Source organism: Mus caroli, chromosome 11 (assembly GCF_900094665.2).
Source record: "Mus caroli chromosome 11, CAROLI_EIJ_v1.1, whole genome shotgun sequence".
Lineage (NCBI taxonomy): Eukaryota > Metazoa > Chordata > Mammalia > Rodentia > Muridae > Mus > Mus caroli.
Genome location: NC_034580.1, coordinates 72975066 through 72993254, shown reverse-complemented (window position 1 = coordinate 72993254; position 18189 = coordinate 72975066). Strand labels below are relative to the sequence as shown.

Genomic DNA, 18189 nt, shown 5'->3' with positions numbered 1-18189 from the left:
AGACTTTGTAATAGGACAAGGACCTTAAGACAGTGCTACTGCTCACATGTGGCTTAAAGACATAGTATTCCAGGCTGGTCTTGGTGGCACACAGTTGTCATTCTTAGAACTGTGGAGGGAGAAGAGAGAGCAGTGTTTCCAATGAGTCCAAGGTCATCCTGAACTACTGGAGACCCTGTCTCCAGAAAATAAGACCACACAAAAGTAGTATTCTAGTGAACAGAACAGAAGCTATGTCATTGTATATGACATAGTTTCAGAGTACCTCTTCTGCCATACTCCAGTGACCTCACTAGTGAGACCCACCTGACCAGCTTGATGGGAGGGAGGCGTGAACTCTACCTTTAGTTGGAAGGATGTCAAAGTCTTACTGTAAAAAAGAACATGTGGGCCAGAGGAGATTGTTGCCACTATCTTTGGAAAATGCAATCTGCCACATGCATTTTCATTTATCTATTCGTCATTCTGTGTGCCCTGCCTGTCACTTGCTTTTATTATTATTTTTTATATGTAGGATATATATTTATTAAGTGAAAAAAACATTTATTATGTGCATTTGTCTACTGAGTTATCATTTACCTTCTTTATAATTAAAAAAAAAATAATGAGTTTCCTGGATGGTAAGGAGGATTGTTGTTTGTTTTAGGAGTTACATGAAACTGTTTTTTTTTTTTTTTTTTTTTTTTTTTTTTTTTTTTTTTTTTTTTTTGAGACAGGGTTCCTCCACATAGTCCTGGCTGTCCTGGAACTCACTTTGTAGACCAGGGTGGCCTCGAACTCAGAAATCCGCCTGCCTCTGCCTCCCAAGTGCTGGGATTAAAGGTGTGTGCCACCACGCCCGGCTGAAATGCTTTTTAAAAAGCCAAAACATGCTATTATTTCTAATTTGTAAGTGCTCACTCCCCCGCCCCCCGCCTTTTCTGGGTTAGAATGGTTGGAAATTTAATATAGTGCCTTGGCATGCTAGGCAGTCACTCTGTCACTGAACTTCAGCCCTTCCCCCTCCCTTGCTTTCATTTTGAGACAGGCCTTTCATTTATACCAGACTGGCCTCAACTTAACTATGGAGCTGAGAATTACCCAGAGCTACTGATCTTTCTGCGTCTACCTCCCAAGTGGCTGGGATTACAGGCCTGCACCATTACTAAAGGCTTGTGAATTGCTAGAGGTTTATGAATGCCCAGGGCACTGTGCATGATAGGCAAGCACCTCATTAACTGAACTACATCTCCAGTCCCCTTTTTCTTTTTTTTTTTTTTTTTTTTTGGTTTTTCGAGACAGGGTTTCTCTGTGTAGCCCTGGCTGTCCTGGCACTCACTTTGTAGACCAGGCTGGCCTCGAACTCAGAAATCCGCCTGCCTCTGCCTCCCGAGTGCTGGGATTAAAGGCGTGCGCCACCACGCCCGGCTCAGTCCCCTTTTTCTAACAGGGTCTCATTCTGTACCCCAGGCTGGCCTTTGACTAGCACTGGTCCTCTTGCTTGTGTCTCTTCAGGCTTCTGATTTCAGATATGTTCCCCTGCACTAGTGTGGATAGGATGCAGGCTGTGAGGTACAGGTATAATTATTTTGGGGTGTATTTGTCTCATTTTTACAAATTTTTTAGATGTGTGTTTTGCTTGCATGAATGTCTGTATAGCACATGCATGCCTTGCGCTCATGGTTGGAAGACATCGGATTCTCTAGTATTAGTGTTATCGATGTTTTTAAGCCATCATGTAGGTAAATTTAACCCAGTTCCATGCAATAACAAATGCTCTTAACCACTGAGCCATTCCTCCTACCCCACATCCTGTGGGTTTCTTTTGACAACTGTAGTTACTTTGGTGGTCTAATATGTCAATTTATTTCATTCTTGTTTTTAGACAGGGTCTAACTCTGTAGCCAAGTCTGGCTTTGAACTTGTAAAAAAATCTTCTTGGCTCTACCTTGAGTCCTGAGATCACAGGCTCAACTGTCTTTCTTTTGAGACTGGTTTTCATACAGTTCAGGCTGGCTGTGTAGCTGGTGATGACCTTTAACTCCCAATCCTCCTGCCTCTACTTCTCGAGTGCTATTGGAGATCTGAGCTGTCAAGCCCATTTTAGTATTTTTGGCAGGATCTCATTGCATAGCCTTGGCTGGCCTGAACTTGCTATGTAGACCAGGCTAGCTTTAAACTAAGACCCATATGCAGTTGTGTCTGTGGACAGACAGAACAAAGGAGTCAGTTCTCTTCCTTCACCTTTCTGCAGGGTCCTGGAATTGGAACTCTGACAGTCAGGATTTTATGAAAGCAGTTTGACCACAAACCACCTCCGAAGCCCCATGTGCATGTGTGTGATATGTCTGTGTGTATGTGTGATGTATGTGCAGGTGCATGCACCCTTTATTACTCTGCCTTATTCCATTGAGAGTTCTTTTTGGCTAGGCTGACTGTCCGAAATCTCCAGCAATCCTATCTCTGCCCTAGTCTACACTGGTTCCAGGTGTGTGTGGATATACTATGTTTTTATGTGGGTGCTGGGGATGAGAACTCAGGTCCCCGTGCTTGCGTAGCAACTGCTCTTACCCACACAATCATCTCCCTAGCCCTACTCTTGTTTTTACATTAAGAAATCTTGCCGGATGTGGTGGCGTATGTCTGTAATCCCAGCATTAGGAAAGCAGGAGGAAAATGGAGTTCAAGGCCAGATATATTACATAGCAAACTTGAGACCAGCATGGGCTGCATGAGACCCTGTCTCAAAGCAAACCCCTCACAGATTACTGAGGCCTTCAAGATTAAGTTGTTTACCAACAACAAAACTAAAATTTAACTTAGAATACAGGCATCCCTATCAGAGTTCATGCTCTTAAGCCCGAGAATCGGGCTGTACTGCTGAGCAGACTCAGGACTGGCTGAGGACCTGTTACCCACTCTGCATCCTCCGCCCCCTTGCCTCAGTGCCAAGGTCAGTCTCTACTGAGGGCAAGGCCAGTGTGCTGATGCCTCCCAGTGGCAAAGGAAGGAAAGAGCAACCCTGATGCCAAAGTGATTATGTGGCTGTTTCTTGGTCCCTACTTTCTCTCCTCACAGAATATACGATGAAAGGTGTGGGTATAAGAGATCTTTATTTTCACCAGAGGGGGACAGGCAGTGGGGTAGTGCAACATCCAAATCCCGGACCAGACATGCAGCATTCACATGCAGAACAGCTACACAGGCTGGGCAGGGCCAGGGGTGGGGACGGGGCCCACGGGACACCCTTGTATCCCTACTAGGATACCAGGGCATTGGCCTCTTCTGCCACCAGTGGTGCAAAGGTATAGAATATTTAACTGCTTCCCATGGCTAGAACCCCATTATGCTGGCCAAGAAGAAAATGGCATTGAGGGAATGAGGTTTGGCCAGTCTACAGCACTTGATTCTCTTAGGGTTAGCACAGCTCTGGCCCCCTGGGAGAGCTCCATGCACTAGCAGGAAGAAGGCCTATAAACCTTACTTGTCCCCAACAGAGCTAGACATTGAGCCCAGAAAGACTTACTGGGGTCAGACTAAGACCACCCACCAATCAAGGACAAGCCAAGGGAGGGTGTCCCTGAGCACGAGCAGGGCCTCCTAAGGCAGTAGGAAGCTGAGGAAGCTGCTATAGACAGGAGGCCTTGCTTCTGTGCCTCCGTGATGGTGCAGGGGACAGGGGCAGGTATGACAGCAGGCCTGGGCCTCGGCGTGTCAAGGGCATTACTCTAGGGCCAATAGGCCATGGCCACTCAGGCCTCAAAGGGCAAGAGCGTGTGGGTTGTGGGCTTCCCGCAACAGCGTTCAGCACTCGGAGATTCAGACCAGGAGAGAGGAGAGTGGGTGTCCTACCCAGGACCCTCGTACCCATGCTGGGCTCTGCCAGGGCCAGGGAGGACAGACAGATACATGTAGAACTTGAAGGCACCAGGATTCTGAGGAGCAGCGAGGCCACTCCTCACAGACAGACAGTGATTATCATACACAACTTCAACTTCAGTTAAAGTAGATGATGTGTGTGAAGTTGGGGAGAAAGGGGAGAGATAGCCAGAGGAAGAGGCACATATGGCAGATGAGGAGACAGGCTGGATGAAGGTGGTAATTAATGTGAGGGCATGGGAGAGAGGAAGGCAGACAGGAGAGAAGGGAAGATAGCCAGAGATGGCCTGAACCTGCAGCACTTCTGGTCCCTACAAAATAAGGCACCAGAGTCAGAAATGTTCTCGCTGTTCCTGTGACGTTAAAACAGGCGCTGGAAGGGCAGGCAGCTGCTGGAGGCTGAGTGTGCAGGAGCCTCACACCTGTGCACCAGTGGCGTTCTTGATCAGGGGTATCTGCAAGGATGACAGATGGTGAGGGCTACTGCCTTGAAGCCACCAGCCTCTCCAGTCTAGGCTGTCTAGGGATTCCCACCACCGCTAGGAAGGTGAATACCTTTGAAAGGTCCACACCGGTGAGGGCGTGCACAGAGGCTGGCAGTTCTGCTAGCAGCCGGTTCACTTCTGATGTCACCTTGCTGTTGTCCCCACTGAGAACCACAATCTCATCGACTTTTGTCAGGGGCGCGGAGATCTTGGCAGCAATCTAGGAGATGGAGTGTTTGGAGGGTTTAGTGAGAGACTCTGCTTGCCTGTCCATCCCACTTCTCCACTCCATGTTCCACACACCCAAAGCAATGCAGGCAGCAAGGGATGGCTGCAGACAGCCTGGGTCTGCAGGAGGGATCCTGCCTACCTGCTGAGGGTTTTCCTCACACCCTCCTGATGAGTGTGGAGGTTACCCACTGGGCCCAGAGAGATCCTGGCACTTGCCATTGGTCAAGCAAGGAGACTAACTCTGAGTGCAAGCTTGGGTGGGAAGGAACCTCACCTGGGGCAGGGCCTCCAGCACCAAGGCCATCTTGGCTGCATCCCCATACTTCTGGTAGGCCTCAGCTTTAAGCTTCATCCGCTCAGCCTCGGCCTTGCCCATTGCCTCAATGACTGCTGCCTCTGCCTCTCCGATTTTGCGAATCTTCTCAGCTTCTGCTTGTGCCAAGAGGACTTGCTTCACCCTGAGGGAGCCCAGGACACGCAGTTCAGTTAAGAGATGCTGGTGCCTTGAAATCTTACCTGGGGCCCAGCGCCCAGCATACCCTTCAACTCCGTTCTGATGGCCGTTAGGGATGGGAGACATTTGAAGGTGATGCTCTGTCCTGTTAGCTCTTGTGGAACACAAGCCACTAGTTCCCAACTCCAAGTGGGAAGGGTCTAACCACAAGGCCCCCTGTGCTAAGCACTATCCCAAGGAGCCCTGGACTCTTAACTTATTGAACCTCCCAGACGACATGCCTGGGGGCTTATCTGCTTTGTAGAAAGGATCAGACTTGGACAAAGGGATTGCATAGCTTCCAAGCTGTAGTGGGGCAGTGGAGAGCTCTCCTGACAGAGGCCTGACCAGCCTGCCTCCTGGGCCCAGGCTCTCACTTTTCGCCCTCAGCGATCTGCTGGATGCGGTGGGCCTCAGCCTCTGCAGGGCGGCGCACGGTGGCAATGAGCTCCTTGTCCGTGCGGAGGATCTCCTGAGCCTCCACAGCGATCTGCTTCTTGCGCTGTACGACCTCAATCTCAATCTCTTCCTGCCGGATCTTCTGTTGCTCTCGGGCCCCTTGCAGCTCATAGGCCAACTGGGCCTCAGCTGTCTGGAGCAGGAGGATTGGCATGTGAGAGGGCAGTCAGTACACCCTGAGTCCTATGCCCGGGGACCTCTGGCTTCTCACCTTGATGTTGACCTCCTCACTGAAGGCTGACTTTTGAAGCTCAAAGGCTCTCTTAGAGTCAGCGATCTTGGTGTCTGCCATGAACTTCACATCCAGCATCTCCTTCTTGCACTCAGCTTCCTGGGGATAGCAAGGGTATAGTGAGGATTAAACTGAGGGACCACAGCCCCATCAACCCAGAGGTCCCTGCCCGAAGGCGTGAAAGGGAAACGCTGCATACCCGGATGCCTGCGTCCCGTTCTGCCTCTGCCACACCGATGTCTGCATCTCTCTGCACCACAGCAGTCTGTGTCTTGCCCAGGGAGCTCAGATAGTCTACTTTGTCATAAACATCCTAAGGAAGGAAGGGGGCCATTTGTCCTAGGGAGCAGCCGTAAGGACAGAGGGCATCCCTCCCATCTCCCAGGCGCACCCAGGGTCGGCCCCACTCCTATCCCTCACCTTGATGGTGAAGCTGAGGATCTCGATGCCCATGCGGCCGACATCGGGGGCCGCCACTTCCCGCACCAGCTTGGCAAACTGGTCTCGGTCCTGATAAATCTGTTCTACAGTCAGAGTCCCTGAGGGACAGAAAGATGGTAAGCCAGTCTCCAGAGGCCTAGCCAGCTGAGAAAGGGAGGGAGTGTCTGAGGGCAAGCCTGAGTGCACGCAAGGGGCAAGCAGTCTGAGCTGGATCTTCCTGGGCTTCTTTCTTTTAACCCTGAGCTGCTTCGTGCTGAATGAGCAAATATGTCCCCAGCAGTACCGACACCCGAGCAGTCTGCCATCTGCCGCTTCAACGACCTCCTGCTCAAGTTCTCACTTAAAAGAATTCTCAAAATAAATACATTTTATTTATTTTTAATGTGCATTTAATTTAAACTTTAAGTAATTTATTTACTTTTATTTTATGTGCATTGATGTTTTGCCTGCATCGGGTAGTTTATGTCTGTGTGAGGGTGTTGGATCTGCAGGAACTGGAGTTACAGATAGGTGTGAGCTGCCATGTGGGTGCTGGGAATTGAACCCAGGTCCCCTGGAGGAGCAGCCAAGTGCTCTTAACCACTGAGTCACCTCTCCAGCTCCTAAAATTTTTATTAGTATTGTTTTTGTATGTTTGTATGTATAGGTGCACATGTGTGTTCAGGTGCCTAAAAAGGCAAGAGGTCAACACTGAGTGTCACACCTCAGGCACAGTCTACCTTGTTTTTTGAGATAGGTTCTCAAAAAGTCACCATAAAGTGACTATAAAGTGACTGTTTTTTTTTGTTTTGTTTTGTTTTGAAAGGGTTTTTCCATGTAGCTCCAGCTGTCCTGGAAATTGCTCTGTCGACCAAGCTGACCTCAAATTCACAGAGCTCCACTTGCTTCTGCCTCCCGACTGCTGGGTTTAAAGGTGTGTACCACCACTCTCAGCATGTGTCCTCTTACACTTAGGTTCTGGGGCTAGAGAAATGGTTCAGAGGTTAAGAGCACTGGCTGCTCTTCCAGAGGACATGGGTTCAATTCCCAGCAGCCTGATGGGGGTTCACAACCATCTGTAATGGGAACTGAGGTCCTTTTCTGGTGTGCATGAAGACAGCACTCATACACATAAAATACATAAATAAATAAATCTTTAAAAAAAACCCAAAAACCCTTGGGTTTTGAGGATGGAACCTGGGGTCCTCTTGCTTGTAGGCAAGCACTTTACCATCTGAACTATTTCCCCAAGTCTACCTCTTTCTTTCCTTCTTTTTCTCTTCCTTTCTTTTTTTTCTTCTAGCACTGGGGATTAAACCCAGGGCCTTTTGTATGCTAAGCTTTATCATTGAACTATACCATCAGTCCACTTTGAGTTTTGAAATTAAAAACTAGAAAAATGTTTTACTCAAACCTCAGTGGGACAGACTCCCAGCCCCACCATGCACATGTTCCTGGCCCTGACTCAGAGTCTGGGCGGGGCCTCACCTAGGATAGAGCGTAGATGCCCCTCCAGGGTCTGTAGTACGACGTTCTTAATGTCCTGTACGTTCTTGCCCAGGAACTGTTCACAGGCTACAGCCAAGAGCTCCTTCTCTGTCATGATCTTCACCTGTTGAGGACACAGAGGCACCTGAGCCAGCTGGATGGCAGATGGAGGCCCCAGCCCCCGGGATGCAGGGGCTGGCAGTCTTGTCTGCCCCTCTTAGATCTGCTGGCCCTGGAGCTGCAAGGGGACTTCTGAGAGCCCTGGAGGGAGATCTGCAGCACAGGAAGCTCCTACAGCGAGGATTCTATTTTCACTGGCCCTGATTCCCTCACACTTGGGGCTCATCTTCCCACTCCTCCAGTCCACTGCCCCCACACTACCCACCTTTTCCCGCCTTCCTACAGAGGGGAGACCCTCAGGCTTAGGGGCAGCGAGTATGAAAAGGACGCAGACAGGCAAATGGAGTTGCAGAGAGTAGACAGGATAGGAGACAGGATGCAACCCACAGTGTCTCTGCCTCCGCAGGTGTTGTCAACTCCCGTGTCAGAGACTATAACAGGTAGAACCTCACTGCCCTGTGAAGGTGAGGTGGCTTAGGGTGGTACCCCCTCCCAGGCCCCAGCTGAGGGAGAGGAGCTGCAGCCTCTGACTCCTGGAAGGCTTAGAGGAGGCCAAGCTGCCTCTGCCTCACAGAAGCCACCCAGGAAACAAGGAAGGCCTGAACCCTGTGCTCTGCTGTGTCCGATGCCTGTAAAAAATGAGTGTGGGTTAGTGAGGCAGGAGCCCTCAGCACCGGTTTTGTCTTGAGAGGGCCACTGAGGAGAGAAAGTGTCTGTTAGTTCTGCTGGGTGGCCAAGGGGCCAAGTGGGCATGTTCCAATGATGATGATCCTGCAGTAGAGGTGACAGGAGTTTGAGAGAGACATCCCCTGGTTGGTGTCCTCTCCTCCCCCCAAACCCCAGTATGGGGACGAGGCACCTCAATGGACATGCGTGGGGCTGCTGAGTTACTATACCTGGGCGACACCCGTCACAGTTAAAGCTACCCCCTCGGCCGTCTCTACGTCCTCACAGCGGGGCTGCAACGTCATAATCTCTAGGGAAATCCTGCCAAGAAATGCAAAACAGGGGCATGGGTCTAGGGGCCCAGGGCTTGGGGTGTGGAAGGGTCCAGTACCTCACTGCCCCAGCTGGGACAGACCAAAGTATAGAGGAGTCTTCAGAGATATGTAGCTGGCTGTGTGTGCAAAGATCATGAGGGAGGGCAGGGTAGGAGCAGGTGGCTCTAGGGGAAGTAGGAAAGGGGGTGGCATATGTGTGCATATGTTCTCTGTTCATCATCCTGGCTTGAACCGTGAGTAAAACAAGCAAGAGGCTATGGTGGTGCTCTGGGGCCGCTGGGGACAGGGAGAGCCTAGGCTGTAGCAGTGACTGTGTGTCCTAAGACAGAAAGCAGGTACTGGGACTCCAACTGTCATGAAGGGTGTGCATGGGTGTTATCTGAGTGTTGCCCAGGGGTCCCTACTTACTCCTTAGATACTCAATACCCCTGGGAGGCTATCTAGAAACTTCTGCTAATTATTGGGCAGGCATGCTGAGGGTATGCCCATTGCTAGGCCAATATATAAATACCCCTACACTTGCTCCTTGCCAGGGAAGCTGTCTGGTCTCTTTCCCCTGGTGGGGGCTATGACTTGAAGGCCACCTTTTGGTATTGGGCCTAGGCAGGTCACATGGGGAATGCAGGCTGGGGTTACACTAGCATATTGATTCTAGAAAGAGCTGTTGTGTACCAACAACCCAACTACTCATTGTCTACCTAAGCTTGAAAGGTGCCTGGGCACTGTCAGAGGGTTCAGGTATAGTGATGGTGGAGGCAGCAATGGGGTTGCTGAGGGAAGGCCAGTGGGGAAGGAGGTTCTCCTTCCTTCCTGGCGGGCTGGAGTTTAGCCTGAGAAGGCTGCAGGACAATTAGTGTTGAGGAAAAGGAAGGGCAAGGTATTGTTTAAACTTCTCCAGCCTGGGGAGGTGCTAGTCAGTGCTCTTGGGGCTTCTGATGTCAGAGAGCCGACGACACGTGAAGTGAGGACACTGGGAATCTGCACAGCACAGGCAAAGCCCTTGGAACTGCTTAGCAATCTAGCTAAGAACAGACTCACCAGCTATGGATGCATGGTGCCCACTGGGTGACCTGGCAGAACTTCCAGAATCCCTTGATGTTCTCTACTTGTAGTCTTAAGGGGCAGTGGCAAGGAACCTAGAGAACCTGCCTGAATCTACCCTGGCCCCCGGGCAGCAGCGAGGAGGGAGTGGAGGGAGGCACACACTCGGGAGGAGAGTCCATCCGGCTTCTGCCTGCCAGGCCCCGCGGGGCAGGAAGAGAAAGTTAGACATAGAGGAGGAAGCAGGTGAGTTATTACCTGTGCAACCCCTGTTACGAATAGCGGGACCCCCTCCGACGTCTCAATATTCTCACAGCGACACAGGATGGTCATAACCTCCAGAGACAGTCTGAGGAGCAGCCGGGGCATAGGGAAAGGTAGGGGCAGGAAGGGTGGGAAGGGACACAGTAAACACACACAGTGGTTACCAGATAAGCACTGATGCCTGATATACTGCCGTACGGTGTGGTGCTCTCAGTATTTCCACCCACCCAGGCCAGCACAGTCTCAGGCTGTAAGAGAACACAGGTACCCCCATGCTGGCTTGAGGCTTTCTAGCCTCTTGTCTCTAATCCTCTCCATGGAGGAGCTGCTGGGCTGGGGGAGAAGTCTGCTAGTGTCCAGAGCCAGGAGGCCTATGAGCAGGCACCCAGGTTGCAACAGCATCATTCTTCCAAGACATTCCTGCCACAATCTAGGGAATTCAGCCTTATCTCCACCCTCCTAACACAGGAAAACCTGTTGCCAGAAATTAGGATGAAGTCGCTACTCTGGGAATTAATAAGCTGTGGCAAGCAAATATTTGGGGTATAGACCCTCAAGGTTGGGGTTAATATCACTTAAAAAAATTTAGATCCAGGAAACCCCAAAGAAAGTTTGGGATATCTGACTGGGAAAGGAGATTAAAGAAGGCTGGGGAAGAGAGAGTACTTAGGCCAGAACAGTCACAGGGGTGGACCTGGAATTCCAAAGGTGGCCACGGACAAAGAAAAGAGTACTAGCTAAGAAAGCAAGTATGTTGGTGGCCCAGGCCTTTAATCCCAGCCCTCAGGAGGCAGGTGGATCTCTGAGTTTGAGGTCAGAATGATCTACAGAGTGTGTCCAAGGACAACCAGGGCCACACAGAGAATCCCTGTCTCATGATGGGGTGGGGAACCAACCAACCAACCAACCAACCAAAAACTAAAGCAAGCAAGAATAAAAGGTGCCTGTAGGCTGTTGCTCACTCCAGCCAGTAAGTATAGGGCAGTGGTGTAGGCAGAGGCAGGCCATAGGTAGTGTGAATGGGCTCCTTAAACCCAAGGAGGAGAAAGCAGAGGCTGAGAGTAATGGGGCAGAAGCAGGCAGATGGGATGGAAAGGCTGGAGAGGGACAGGCAACACAGAACTCCCATCTCATTGGTGGGAGAGGCTGGGTTCATAGCTGCAGCCTGGGTCTCTAGCCATGCAAACATTGCCTTCATCTGACCCCTTAACACTAGCCCTCCTAGGCCTAAGAGTACCTTTTACATTTTTATTTTTAGTGCTAGCAATGGAACCCAGGGCCTTGTACATGCTTGACAAATGCTAAACCACTTTACCCCAGTTTGACCTGGCTCAGACAGGAACCCACCAGAGCTTTCTTCTGGGAAAGGAGAGAAGGGAACAGGAGGGGGTGGGGGAGGGAGGGAAACAGGAAGAAGGGGAGGCTGCAGCTCAGAGGCCAGAAGTGAAAGAATTACTCAGAAAAGGGGCAGAGAGCTGCTCATACAAGGGCCTCAGGAACGCTGAGGAGGCTGCTGCAGAGAAAAGCAAGAGGATTCTCTGAGCCTGGGGAAGAATGGCTGACACCATAGCCGGGTCACATATACCATGGCTATGGAAAGTTCTTCAAAGTGAGGCTGAGTTAGATGTCTGAGTCTCTTCTCTGTTTTTAAAGACTTTTAAAATTTATTTTTATGTGTACAAGTGTCTGCCTGCAAGTATGATATGTACCATGCGTGTGCCTGGTTCCTGAGGGGATGAGAAGAGGGCATCAGACCCCTGGGGCTAGAGTTATAGATAGTTGTGAGCTGCTATGTGGGTACTGGGAACTGAAGTTGGGTCTTCTGCGAGAGCAACGAGTGCTCTTTACCACTGCGTCAAATCTCCCCTCCCCTGCTTTTCTGAGATAGAGTCTATAGCATAGCCTGCCAACTGAGAACTCTCTAGCCCAACTCTACTGAACTTTAGATCTTTCCTCGTGAATACGCCACTTCTTTAGGCTAGGGAAGTAAAGGTGCCAGGCTATGGAGATGTCCCAGGGGGAAGCGCGGGTGAAGACTGTTCACATGGAGGGAGTATGCTGAACTTGAGGTCAGCCTCATTCCAAGAATGAGGTGTAAACCCCTCAGCTTTCACTCCCTACCTGTCAGGGAGGCCCAGCCTTCCTGTCTTGGAGCTCTGTGGGGGCAAGAACTAGAAGTGGGAGATGTGAGATGTGGAGGACACAGGGCCATTGGCCTAACAACTGCTACCCACACAGCACCCATTTCTGGCCAAGTCCAGCTGTTAGAGCCTGATGTGTGGGTTCTTTGGAAGCTGTTCCCGTGTCTTCTGGCAGGCCAGGTGCTATCCAGGTGTGACAAAATGATTATGACACTGTTGACCTTGGGAAACAAGAGTCCTGCCGGATCCCTTAGGTGAGAAAGCTAAGGTGAAAGGAGAAGACAGGAGAGTGGAAAGGGGTTCCTGGGAATCAGTGATTGTCACCCTTCACATCCCTCAACCTTAGTATGCCCCAGACACCAACAACCTCAAGCACCAGCAACTTCATGCAGACATGGGGCTCTTTGCTGACCAGTCGGATCTGGGTGGAGCCCTGTATTTCACCATGAGGAAGGGGGTACTGATAGATTGGTGGCTGGAATGCTTCTGGACTGTGGGTATTGAGGGAGCAGGGGAGGCAGTACTCGGCCCTGTGCTGAACTCTGGAGGCACCAGCAGGGCCAGCTAGAAGTGGGCACTCTGGGAGCTGAAACTTCCCTACCTTTATCAGGTTTCAGTCTGGAGACTTTCCATACTGACTTAGGATTCCAAACTGTCTTGGCAGGCCCCAGCAGGAATTTCTTACACCCCTAGACCCTGCTCTAACCCACCGTTATAGATCATGTCTGGCTGTACATCCATTATGACTCTTGCCCTCATCAGAATTGTCTCAAGGCTCGTACAGGAGAGGATGTATGTAGGTTCTGCCTGATGATGTTTCCTCCTTCCGTATACTCCTTTCAGATAGGGTACAATTAAGACTTTTGTGTGTGCACTGTTTTGAGACAGGGTCAGGTTGGTCTCAAACTAGCTGAGGCTGGCCTTGAACTGATTCTCCTGCCCTGGCTTTCCAAGTGCTTAGGATTACAACCATACGCCACCAAGTTTGGTATAATAAGATGTTTTGTGTCAGGGTCTTTCTGGGTGTGCCAACCAGGACTGGAGCCCTGTAGCTCAGGCTGGTGTTTTGTTTACAGCAACCCTCCACCTCAGCCCTCCTGAATGCTAGGGCTGCAGACATAAGCCTGGGAAGACGTCCCGAGGAACGGAGCTAGAATACAGAACAGAAGACTCCGCCTGGGTATGGCTCTGCAGTCTTTGACACAGAAGCAGGGCCACTTCAATTGGAAAGAACACTCAGTAACGAGGGGCTTGGGGTAGGAGTGAGGAAGGAGGAGCTTTGTCGGTTGTTTTCTGTCAACCTGACACAAACCTAGATATATCTGTAAATTGAGAAAATGCTTTCATAGACTGATCTATGTGGGTGGGTCCAGCTCTGCATCAGTTCCTGCCTTGAGTTCCTGCCCTGATTTCTTCAGTGATGGAGTATGACCTAAAAGCTGTAAGCAGAAAGACTTCCCGTCCTTTCTAAGTTGCTTTTGGTCATGGTGTTTTATTATTATCACAAAAACCCAACTAAGACAGACCCACAGGACAGACCTTCCTGATGTGTGCTCCCTGCACCCTGAGCAACCCCTTTTTGTTTGTTTCTCCTCATGGGGGCCTTCTCGTGCCAGATGGAGGGTGGGATGGGGATGGGAGATGCTCAATCTGGCTATGTGGTGAAGGGAATGGGCCCACTGGAAACCCCTCTTTCTTGCCCACCAGGATGAAAGATTCCCAAGCCCCTAGACCCTTACCTCTGAGTGTCTGAGATACACCACCAGGCCCAAGCCCAGCCTCCAAACACATACTGTTTGTAGTCAGAACCACAACAGCCTCCTGGGAAGCAAAGGAAACCACTGTCGGTCAGTCAGTCCTTGGGGCTATTGCTCTCCATCCGCTCGTAACAACTTTGGCCCATTTTACATATTAAAAATTGTGTTCAAATCACAATTAGTTGTGTGTGCATGAATGTGTGCCACAGCCTGTGTGTGTGAAGTCAGAGGAAAGTTTGAGGAGGTTAGCTCATTTCTTCCACCACGTGGGTGGGTTCTGGGGAGCTAACTCAGGTTATCAGGCTTGGTGGCAAGCACCTTTACCTGCTCACTGAGTGGGGCTGTCTTGGAAATATAAACTTGAAAAGTCCAGGCTGGCCTTGAACTCTCAATGATCTTGCCTTAGCTACCTGAAGGATGAGTTATAGATATAAAACATCATGTCTGGCTTTCTTTTTTTTTAATTTTTGAATCTAGGGCTTACTATGTAGCCCAGGCTATCCTAAATCTTCCTGCTTCTTACAAGTCTGTGTACCACTATACCCAGCTTAACTCTGGCCTTGACTTGCTCTGAGAGTTGACAACAGTTACTGTTGGTTACCAGGTGCTATGATTACACATAAATACAAGTTCTCAGGGACTTAGAACCTAGTTTTTAAGACAGCCAATTTGCAGCTGGGCATGGTGGTGTACACCCAGTTTCAAAAGCAAAAACAAGCCGGTGGTTTATTCAGCTTACACTTCCCCGTTGCTGTTCATCCCCAAGGGAAGTTAGGAACTCAAGCAGAGGTCATGAAGGATGTTGCTTACTGGCTTGCTTAGCTTGCTTTTTTTTTTTTAAGAGTTATTTTATGTATATGAGTACACTATAGCTGTCTCCAGACACACCAGAAGAGAGCATTGGATGTGATTACAGATGACTGTGAGCCATCATCTGGTTGTGATTGCTGTGAACTTAACTCCTGACCTCTGTTTGATCCGGCCCAAAGATTTATCAATTATTATATTAAGTACATTGTAGCTGTCTTTAGACACACCACCATGTAGCTGCTGAGATTGAACTTAGGAGTTTGGAAGAGCAGTCAGTGTTTTCCAGCCCGCCAGCTTTCTTTCTTTTTTTTTTTTTTTTTTTTGAGACAGGGTTTCTTTGTATAGCTCTGGCTGTCCTGGAACTCACTTTGTAGACCAGGCTGGCCTCGAACTCAGAAATCCGCCTGCCTCTGGCTCCTGAGTGCTGGGATTAAAGGCGTGCGCCACCACGCCCGGCTTTGCTTTCTTATAGAACCCAAGACTACCAGCCCAGGGATGGCACTGCCCACAATGGGCCCTCCCACCCTGGATCACTAATTGAGAAAATACCTTACAGCTGGATCTCATCGAGGCCTTTCCTCAACTGAAGCTCCTTTCTCTGTGATAACTCCGGCCTGTGTCAAGATGACACACAAAACCAGCCAGTACACAAACCAAACCAGACCCTGGGGCTGGGGCTTAGAATGCTTGCCTGGCATGCACAAGCCCTAGGTTTGAATCCCAGCACTGCATAAACTAGGTGTAGTGGTGTACACACAGGCAAGCACACAAACACACACAAATGTACAAGGGTGGTGGGGATATAGCTCATGTGCAAGGACCTGGGTTTTTTTTCTGACATTGGAATAAACAGATTCATATAAGCCATGTTTAAAGTGCTCAACAACCACATGTGGCTAGTGGTTGCCATTTTGTGTACCATATAAATATATTTCCATCTGTGCAGGGAGTTTTCTTGAGTAAGAATTCTCCAGAAACTAAGGCTGTAGTAGAGTGCTTAACATGCAGAACTCCAGGCTCAATCCTATAGCTAAAAAGAAGCCAAGAAAGACCAACCATGTTTTTGTGTGTTTTTTTTTTTTTTTTTTAATTGCAGAACTTGGTAGATAAAGGTAGGCAGTCTCTGTGAGTTCCAGGCCAGCCAGGTCTATCATAATGGGACTCTGACTTTAAAAACAAAACCCCTGCACCAGCAGTTACACACTTGCATCAGCCATGTGCTTTGTTTGGGTTACTGCAAGGAACACCCACTCTGTTTCCCTTACTTCAGTATCTTCCTCCTTGAGCAAAGCGACGTCTATTTCTGTTCTGTTTTATAGTTATTGGTGATGGTTGTGGTGCTGATTAGACAGGTCTCCAGAGACAATATAACCCATTACAAAAAAACAACCTAGGCCCTTGCCCTTGGGAGGCAAACATCCTAAAATTGTCATGAAAACCCGTTTTCTTTTCTTTTTTTTGTTTTTTGTTTTTTTCGAGACAGGGTTTCTCTGTATAGCCCAGGCTGTCCTGGAACTCACTTTGTAGACCAGGCTGTCCTGGAACTCAGAAATCCACCTGCCTCTGCCTCCCGAGTGCTGGGATTAAAGGCATGTGCCACCACGCCCGGCTGATGCCCTCTTCTGGTGAATCTGAAGTCAGCTACAGTATACTTATGTATAGTAATAAATCTTAAAAAAAAATGTAAGAATTTGCAAAGGCTGTGGGACTTTTAACGTTATTTAGATCTTGGGGATGAATAAGAAATTAAGAGTTGAGACTTCATAGTGATGTGTTTGTGTGTCAACTTGATAGAAGCTGGAGTTATCACAGGGAAAGGAGCCTCCCTTGAGGAAATGCCTCCATGAGACCCAGCTGTAAAGCATTTTCTCAATGGTGGGAGGGCCCACTGCGGATGGTGCCATTCCTGGGCTGGAAGTCTTGCGTTCTATAAGAAAGTAGACTAAGCAAGCCAGTAACATCCCTCTATCACATCAGCTCCTGCTTCCTGATCTGCTTGAGTTCCAGTCCTGACATCCTTTGGTGATGAACAACAATGTGAAAGTGTAAGCTGAATAAACCCTTTCCTCCCCAGCTTGCTTCTTGGTCATGATGTTTGTGCAGGAATAGAAACTCTGACTAAGACAGTTTGTTCTGGTTGGTTTTAGGCAGGGTTTTACTATATAGACCTATTTGGTTTGTAACTTGCTATGTAGACCAGGCTGGCCTCAACGAGGGGACCTGCCTTCTGAGCACTGAGATTAAGGTGTGCGTCGACATTCCCAGCTTTCCTCCCAAGATTTATTTTTATTTATGTGTATTGTGCACTCGAGGGCAGGCATCCACAGAGGCCAGAGATTATCATATCCTTAAGAACTGGAGTGACAGGCAGTTGTGAGCTGCCTTATATGGGTGGGTGCTGAGAACCAAAATCTGGTTCCCTTTAGGAGCAAAAAGTGCTCTTAACCACTGAACCATCTCTCCATCCCCCTCAACCCACTGCCCGACCCCCTCCCCCCTTCTGAGATAGGCTTTCACTTCGGCTCAGTTTGTCCTTGACCTCTTAACCAGTGCTAACTCTGTTTTTCTGGAGTGGAAAGACCTATCCATGGGGCTGCTTTCCAAGATAAGCACTCAGGAGCGTCTCTGCCCTGGGAGGTGTTGTAAGAGAGGCCTCTGAGGACAGGCAGTTACTCTGAATCCCAAACCATCTTGGGATCAAATGAAATTGGAAGAGGGCCAAAAAAAAATCACAGCTCCTGTATCTTCTGTTTCTGGTCAGGGTTGGTACATGGTCACCTTTGACCAAGCTCTAGGGGACTTCTCAAATACACTGTGGGAATGGGCAGTACCCGTGGGGGACCAAATGGGACAGGATGGTGGGTGTGTGCCCTTTACCTTTCACTCAGTCTCTGACCTTGAGAACAGCCTGTCACAGTTCATGCTTGGCTATAGCCAAGGGCCACATGCCAGGTTCCCAGAGGCAGTAACAGGAAGCTCGGGCCTGGCAGGCTGCCCCTACTCCCAGCAGCCTCTTCCCCTGAAAGGGATCTCCCAGCTTCATGATTAGTTTTAGCCGGAGCACCACTGTGTGTCTGTGTGTGTACCTGTGTGTGTGGTGTCCCCTTGGCCATGCAGGCACATGTGGAGGCCAGAGGTCGACACTGGATTCTTTCCTCAACAACTTCACCTTTTTTTTTGGGGGGGGTGGGGGCACTCTTTCAGTGAACCTGAAGCTAGACTGGCCGGCTATCCTCCTGTTTGCACGAAGTTTTTTTTTTGTTTTTCAAAACAGGGTTTCTCTTTATAGCTCTGGCTGTCCTGGAGCTCACTTTGTAGACCAGGCTGGCCTCGAACTCAGAAATCCGCCTGCCTCTGCCTCCCGAGTACTGGGATTAAAGGCGTGCGCC

At 49.5% G+C, this 18189-nt stretch overlaps 1 protein-coding gene across 5 annotated transcripts in view; it reads right to left on the bottom strand.

Moving 5' to 3' along the window:
* Positions 1–3072: 3072 nt before the first annotated feature.
* Positions 3073–18189, bottom strand: part of Flot2 (flotillin 2) — a 20330-nt gene continuing 5213 nt past the window's right edge. The window contains exons 2-12 of one of the 5 annotated variants that reach the window (XM_021176198.2): positions 13973–14054; positions 10257–10340; positions 8683–8773; positions 7667–7790; positions 6179–6297; positions 5958–6071; positions 5738–5857; positions 5445–5659; positions 4849–5032; positions 4414–4563; positions 3073–4313 (exon numbers count right to left, since the gene is read on the bottom strand). In XM_021176198.2, the coding sequence (XP_021031857.1) occupies positions 4275–4313; positions 4414–4563; positions 4849–5032; positions 5445–5659; positions 5738–5857; positions 5958–6071; positions 6179–6297; positions 7667–7790; positions 8683–8773; positions 10257–10340; positions 13973–14054 (1322 nt within the window). In that variant the 3' untranslated portion in view covers positions 3073–4274. Of the gene's footprint in view, positions 4314–4413; positions 4564–4848; positions 5033–5444; positions 5660–5737; positions 5858–5957; positions 6072–6178; positions 6298–7666; positions 7791–8682; positions 8774–10086; positions 10178–10256; positions 10341–13972; positions 14055–18189 lie in introns of all 5 variants that reach the window. The other 4 variants (XM_021176202.2, XM_021176200.2, XM_021176199.2 and 1 more) reach the window with 4 other exon arrangements.